Source organism: Callithrix jacchus, chromosome 8, assembly GCF_049354715.1.
Source record: "Callithrix jacchus isolate 240 chromosome 8, calJac240_pri, whole genome shotgun sequence".
Lineage (NCBI taxonomy): Eukaryota > Metazoa > Chordata > Mammalia > Primates > Cebidae > Callithrix > Callithrix jacchus.
The window spans coordinates 137,799,067-137,806,732 of NC_133509.1; the positions used below are offsets into that span (position 1 = coordinate 137,799,067).

General features: G+C 56.6%; 1 protein-coding gene across 8 annotated transcripts in view; it reads left to right on the plus strand.

The window, feature by feature from the left end:
* TRAF3 (TNF receptor associated factor 3) overlaps positions 1–6,652 on the plus strand; it is a 138,213-nt gene extending 131,561 nt beyond the window's left edge. For all 8 annotated transcript variants that reach the window (XM_035261594.3, XM_078335803.1, XM_035261592.3 and 5 more), the window contains one exon: positions 588–6,652. In XM_035261594.3, the coding sequence (XP_035117485.1) occupies positions 588–1,159 (572 nt within the window). In that variant the 3' untranslated portion in view covers positions 1,160–6,652. The remainder of the gene's footprint in view (positions 1–587) is intronic.
* Positions 6,653–7,666: the final 1,014 nt, after the last annotated feature.

The window sequence follows — 7,666 nt, forward strand, 5'->3', positions numbered from 1 at the left end:
CTACACAGCTTTGCTGGTGTCACCCCCGGTAGCCACAGTGATTTTTATATTGTTGCTTAATTCAGACACTGGTGTGACTAGGCTTGGTGATGTGGCCTGTAGTCCCAGTGCTTTAGGAGGCTGAGGTGGGAGGGTTGCTTGAGCTCAGGATTTTAATGCCAGTCTGGGCAACAGAGTGAGACCTTGCATCTTTAAAAATTAAAAACATGAGCCAGGTATGGTGGTTCATGCCTGCAATCCCAGCACTTTGAGGACTGAGGCAGGTGGATCACCTGAGGTCAGGAGTTCCAGACCAGCCTGGCCAACATGGTGAAACCCTGTCTCTATGAAAAAGACAAAAATTAGCCACGTGTGGTGGTGGGCACCTGTAATCCCAGCTGCTCAGGAGGCTGAGGCAGGAGAATCGCTTGCACCTGGGAGGCGGAGGTTGCAGTGAGCCGAGATGGCTCTAGCCTGGGTGATAGAGCAAGACTCTGTTTCAAAAAAAAAAAATGGAATAAAATAACAAGTGCTGGTGCGGCTTTGCTCCTCTAACCTTTCTGACGCTCACCTGTCTCACTCACCAAATCCTCCCTCGCCTGTGGCAGGCCTGCTGGAGTCGCAGCTGAGCCGGCACGACCAGATGCTGAGCGTGCACGACATCCGCCTGGCCGACATGGACCTGCGCTTCCAGGTCCTGGAGACCGCCAGCTACAACGGCGTGCTCATCTGGAAGATTCGCGACTACAAGAGGCGGAAGCAGGAGGCCGTCATGGGGAAGACCCTGTCCCTCTACAGCCAGCCTTTCTACACTGGCTACTTTGGTTATAAGATGTGTGCCAGGGTCTACCTGAACGGGGACGGGATGGGAAAGGGGACGCACCTGTCTCTGTTTTTTGTCATCATGCGTGGAGAGTATGATGCCCTGCTTCCTTGGCCGTTTAAGCAGAAAGTGACACTCATGTTGATGGATCAGGGGTCCTCTCGGCGTCACCTGGGAGACGCTTTCAAGCCTGACCCCAACAGCAGCAGCTTCAAGAAGCCCACCGGAGAGATGAATATCGCCTCTGGCTGCCCGGTCTTTGTGGCCCAAACTGTTCTAGAAAATGGGACATATATTAAAGATGATACAATTTTTATTAAAGTCATAGTGGATACTTCGGATCTGCCCGATCCCTGACGAGTAGCTGGGGAGGTGGATTTAGCAGAAGGCAACTCCTCTGGGGGATTTGAACCGGTCTGTCTTCACCGAGGTCCTCGCACTCAGAAAAGGACCTTGTGGGACGGAGGAAGCGGCAGAAGTTGGATGCGCGCCGGCGGGAGGAGCCACGTGAGCACACCCAACACGTTTTCTAATAGACTAGCCACGCTTCACTCTGAAGAATTATTTATCCTTCAACGAGATAAATATTGCTGTCAGAGAAGGTTTTCATTTTCATTTTTAAAGATCTAGTTAATTAAGGTGGAAAACATATATGCTAAACAAAAGAAACATTTTCTTCCTTAAACTTGAATACCAGACACACACACACACACACACACACACACACACACGGGCATAGCTGGACATGTCAGCATGTTAAGAAAAAGGAGAATTTATGAAATAGTAATGCAATTCTGATACCTTCTTTCTAAAATTCAAGAGTGCAATCTTGTTTCAAATACAGTATATTGTCTATTTTTAAGGCCTCATCTGGTCTCTGTTTTAATAATTTGTTTGTCAGAAGACCCTGAAGTATACCTAGGTCTTTTTTTTTTTTTGATAGTCTCTAAATTCAGAATCATTTTTTAATTTAAAGTTCTACAAATAATTGTTACTGCAAACCTTTTATTTTAAAACATTGATAGACTGATATTTCTTGGAAGAAAATATAAAATATCAAACACTGGTTATCACTTGTGATAGGAAAGAGAATATTCAACCTGTTGTTATTTCTCGTTAGAAATGTAAACCTTCAATATCTGTCGTAGTTAATGACACGACCTCACAATTCTGAACGGAGCCTCGCTCATGGATGCTGTGCATCATTTTCAGATTTATAATTGTTTTCACCCTAAAATAGGGCATCCGTTGAACTTTGGAGTTCTAAACAAAATCCTGTAGGTGTCTGGCTTCTGCCCCATGTGTTTGGACGAGCTCTCTGTTGCTGACAGCACCGGCCTTCGGTCTCCACGTCAGGGGTGGGCGGGTGGCTGCTGGGGGAGGCCGCGGCACGTTTCCATCCCGTCATCTGCTGCGTGCTGGCGGCAGCTTCCGAAAGCAACCTCGTGGGTAGAGCTGGTGGCGTACGGTACATGTGCCTTAGATGTGACATGCTGCTTCTCCACCCTGGGTTTGCGTTGAGCATAATTCTAGAAAGTGCTAGTTTAACCAGACTTTTCTCTCCACTGTCTCTACAAGGGCCCTCAGACACCTCCGCACCTGCTGAGGGGAGGCCGGCCTCCTCCGTTGGCTTCTGGAGCCTCCGCTGATTAATAACCACAGATTCCAAATCTATAGGCCCCACGAGCGAGCCGCCTGGTCCAAGTACGGCCTGGTCCCACCCCGAGGGAGGCAGGTGTGGAACAGAAGCCAAGCCTCTCCGTGTCCCCACCAGGGTCGTGGGCGCCCCACAGCCCGAAGCAGAACCCTCTGAGCATTCCAGAGCCCGCTGCTCAGGGTCCTGCCCAGGCTGACGGACGGGCGCTCCTGACCCCCACCCCGGCGGGAAGGGTGGCCACGGGGCCCGTTGTCCCAGCCTGCGCCTGCCTGGACGGCATTTTCTCAGCTCACTGTTTACTGTCTCTCTGTCCAACTGTGATTGAAGCCTGGAGCCCGCCCCTGCACCCCTTTTGCTATGCACCACGCCTCATGGTGCTCTTACCACTGATGGGTGCTACACGCGACGGGTGCTTCTTAGGCAAAACCAATGTGTGCGAACCGCCACACCTGTGCCACTCGCCCACAAGCCGCGCCCACGATTGGCCAGCTGGGCCGCGTGCGTCAGACTGCCTGCTTCGGCTCTCCCGTGGCCGCGCGGGGACAGCTTGGTGGGTGCCTGGTGGCCCACCTGTCTCTGGTGCTGCCATCTGTCCTGGGTGTGCCTTCGCCCCAGTGCCTGCTGGAAGTGCCCTCCGTCGCACCCCTGTGCCCTGAGCTCCTGTGAGGGGCCCGCCGCACCTGTTCGCGGTCAAAGCTCTTATCTGCCTTTCCTTCCCCCGCTCTCCTGGGATTGCTTTGGGGGAATGAGTGTCCCTGGTTCTGCCCTGCACGGGAGTCACGTGTCGCTGCTGTAAAGGAGAGACTTCCTGCAGAAGCTGCAGAAACTGTTCCCTCGAAGGCATCCTCACCTCAGGCCTGTCCCTACCTGGCCTCGGGTGGTTTTCCTGAGACCAGGGATTAACACCAGGGACGTCCCTGCAACCTCCCCTCCCTCCACAAAATGTACAGTATTAGATGTAGGATACACAACATCTTGGTGTGGTAGAAACAGTCTTCTCCCCCTCCGGATTCAAGTCCCGCCGTGGCCCCAGAGGCAGCACCGTGTGTTGCTGGGACGTCGCCGATAGCCCTTCCCAGGCAGCCGCCCCCACCCGAGGGTCCCATAGATGTAACTCGAGTTCAGGCGTCCTTGAGGATGGGGCGGCCCGTGTCATCACTTTGTCCTCATGTTTGGGTGTATTGGGGTCTCTTCTCAGTGTGTCTTCCTCTCACGCACTGCGCACTCCCGGCGGCGGGCAGGCCTCGCGCTGCCCTACCCTCCACTCCCGCACACCCTCACTTGGCGCTCGCCGCCTGGGCCAGCTGGGGCCTTGGGCTCCCTGCAGCTGAGGCCCAGTGGCCCCTCAGCAGTGGACAGCCTTCCCCGCGTCACAGGGCCCCGGCAGCGAGCGTGAAGGGGGTGTGCACACTGTGCTTGGGGGTGCTGCTTTACCAAAAGTGACCGGACTCCCAGCAGGACAGAACTGTTCAGTCCTTTACAGAAACCAGCCGAGCGCTTTGTGCATGAATTAAGCCGGTCTGCTTCCCCGACACCTTTGTAACAAAACAACGTCCCCTGTCCCCTTGCCTTGGCCTCGAGCAGTTTCTCCAGGACACCGTGGCTCGGGCTGCTGCCAGCTGCCAGGCACACTGGGTGGCTGGCCTGGGCCTGGCTCATGTGAAGGGCACCAGCTCTTGTGACCACACTGAGCCATGTGCAGGCTGTAGCCAGGCCTGGAAGCCTGACCTTCTGGTTCTAGGCCTAGTCCAGTGGAGCCTGCAGAGCTGGAAGTTGGGGTGTGTCTGTGATGATATGGGGGCTAGGCTGTGAGTAGGGCCTTTCCAGCAGGGTTGGGCGTCTCAGTGAGGGGTGTGCACGTGGGGGCCCTATGGGGCCCTGACTTTGGGACCAGACATGGCAGCCCCAGTGGGCTGGAGGGAGTCTGCGTGGCCCCGACATATGCCGGGATTTTCAGCTCGCCGTGTTCCCGTGCCAGGTGGCCGGGTCAGGATTTGTGTCAGTTCTAGGAGCCATCAGGCAAGAAGGCGGTGCTGTCCGCTGAGTGTAAGCCTCGCCGGGCCCAGGGGGAAGGCCTGGACCCATAGATGTGTGTTCCCTGTGCAGGTGGGCAGAGGGGCCCTCATGGCCCAGGCTGCGGCCCCTGCCCATCACCCCTTCCTTCCCAGAGCAGCCTCTGCCAGTGGAGGACACCTCTGTCCCTTTGATGCCACAACAGCTAGTTGAATGGGGAGCCCTTTGCTCAGGCAGCTTCTCCTGCCTCTCCCTCCTTTCTCCTTCCCTGCCCCGTCCCCATGCCCTTCTTGGCCTGTGGCACTGGGGAGCCATGGTGTGGCGTGCTAGGGCTCCTGCACCTTGGGCCACTTCCTCGGCCAGGGCCTTGCTGGCCCACCGCCTACCAGGGCTCTGCTGCACTGGCTGTGGCAAGAGGCTTGCCCTTGACCCCATGTGGCCCAGCTCAGTGAGGAGGCAGTTCCAGGCACAGTCTCCCGGGCCAGCCCTCTGCCCACCTGAGCCTGCACCAAGGCCCTCAGTCGCCCTGGGCCAGGGGCCACGTGTCCCATGGATGTCGGCCATGCCAACGTCACATTCCAGCCCCCCTTTTTCTCAGTGGCGGCCGGTGGTAGTCAGTGGTGGTCCCATGTCCCAGCCAGAGGTGATGTCGGACAAAGGAAGGGGGGTCTGGATGGGTCCTTAACCATTCTGTCCCAAGCAGGGTCATTCCTTGTCAGCCCAAGGGAAGGCCAGGGAGTGCTGGGCTGACACCTCCTTTCTCCTCTGCACAGGGAGGACTGGCGCGAGGACAGCCCCTGTGCCCAGCCCTGGCAGGGGGGGCAGTCTGCTGTCTCCATGGGTGTCGCATGGTTGGGCGAGCACAGCCTCCCCTGTGGGCCCCTCACTTGATCCCCAGCCCCTCCAGACTCATCCCTCTACTGGGGGTCATTTGTGCACCAAAAAGGCTCCGGCAGAGCTGTAAAATCCTGTTTTTAAATTTGAGTCCAGATCTTATTAGAATGCAGAAGGAGAGCTAGGAGAGCCTGGGAGCCCCTTCGCTTTTGTGTCTGTGAGATGAATGAGGGTCTGTCACCCAAACCTGCTTCTCAGCCATGACCACATTCTGTTTTCCGTTTGCAAATCTCAGCCGCTCTGTTTTCTCCCACGTAGAAGGTGCCCACCGCGGCCCAGGCCAGGCAAGGTCCGTGTCAGCCGGCGACCTGGTCACGACGGCTGCCTCGCCCTGGCTGGTGCCAATGGTCACAGGCCTGGTGGGATCGGGGAGCCGGGCCAGCGGGTGGGGCCAGGAGCTTGTTGCAAAGGCGGTTTCCACCTGACCCGGGCGTGCCCCACTCAGGGCTGCAGGGCAGACGTGAGGAGCCTCGGTCGCCGCATGGCCGGCTGGTATGCGGGTGAGGAGGCCCTGGGGGCCGAGCGGAGCCTGCGTTTCATTTTTCCTGCTGCGCTGTGTTTAGTCTGTCTCGTGAACTCACCGTGAAAAGAGGCTGGAAGTCCAGGATCGCTGTACCACTCCTGTTACTAGGTGATGATTGGTTTTTACAACTTAGTCCCCTCAGACAAGTGAGACACCCTTCCACAGCAAATCACATGACCTAATTGGAAAACACACACGCCGGCGTTAATCTCCAGTGGTTTCTATAAGAAATGCCTGTAGGAGGAGGTGTGGAGTGTGGAGGGCAGGGTCGGCGCCGCGCGGCACCTCGGAACCTCAGGCTCTTCCCTGCCGGTGCGTCTGTTCGGCCCTGTCACCCAAAAACAAAGACCAAAGAAGGCCAATCTCGCATTCGACCCTGTATTTTTAATCTGCCTGTTTTAACACTTGCGTCTGTAGTAAGCGCTTGCGTGAGGACACACCTTGGCAGTCCAAGTGATCGCGACCAGTGATTCGGGTCCCGTTTTTCTGCTCTTCTAAGAAAAAACAAAAAGACCGTCGGTTACTGCCGCAGCAATAATCATGTTGTTGCTGTGAGCTAGCAACACGCCTGACTTTCTGATAGCATTACTGTTTTCTATTTTTGTTTACTGTATATTACGTGTGGTTTTATTTGGTATTTATTTGTGTTTTGAGGTCTTGCAATGTTTTTGTGTTTCTTATGCTAATAACTGAAGTTTGTAAGACTGTAGAATGCGGAAATGCTAAACTGTCTTGTTAGAGGAAAATAAACCTGATTATGGAGTCTCGGTTTCTGACCGCACTGTCTCTCACAGGCTGGGCCCCGGGTGAGTGGGCCTCCATCCTGCCACACCCCTCGGGGCTGCCCGGCCAAGACGTGCTTGCTGCTCTGTGTGATTCGCAGTGAAGGGCCTGCCCTGGCTGTTCCCACTGGGAGCCGCAAGTTGCTTTCAGTTTCCCCTGCAGCCTCTGACCTGAAGGGAGTTCCTGGGGCCAGGCTCGCAAATCTGTGGCTTTGTCCAGAGCAGATAAGGCGGAGCTCTGACCTCCTTCCCGGACACCTGCCCGGCATCTGGCGTGGTGGAAAGGGCACGCTGGTCCCACGGACCTGGGCCGGCCTCAGCTTGCTCCTCTGTGCACTGGAAGGACAGCACCTCCTTCCACTCTGAAACAAGGTGGCTCATAAGGGGAGACACCAACACTCACATGCAGGTGGCTGTGGGGTTTGGGCAGTATCCTTCCAGCAGCTGCTGGTCGCAGAGTTAGGGGCTCTGGGGCCACCACTGCCACCCTGGCCTGCCTTCCATTTCTCCGGGAAGGTGTTTGGGTCAGGCCTGGTAGCAGGAAGCCCTGCCCCTCCCTCAAGCTCCCCCAAAATTATCAGGTGGGGAGAACCGCTCAGTCTGCCCCCACTGTCCTGCCCCTCCCAGGGTCCCCGGCAGCCACCTCAGCACCCTCCTCGGCCTCTCCTCATCCTTCAAGACACTGTTGGGGGCCACATCCAGAACAGATGCCATCTGCCCCCAAGTGTGGCCCACTGAGCAGGAAGGAATGGGCCCAGGACCAGCCCCCGGGTCCTCCCTCAGGGTCTCAGGTCTTGCCCGAGGGTCCCTTGTCAGCCAGCACCAGCCCTGCCCTCTGCAGGCCCACGCTCCCCCTGCCGTGCCCTGGCTGGTAGCAGTAGTGGGGTACAGGAGGCCTCCTGGGACTGGCAGCCTCCACCTCACACACCACAGGGAGCTGCCCCAGGACAGCCTGACCAGTCCTATCTGGGGGTCCCAAGTCCTCACACCCCTGT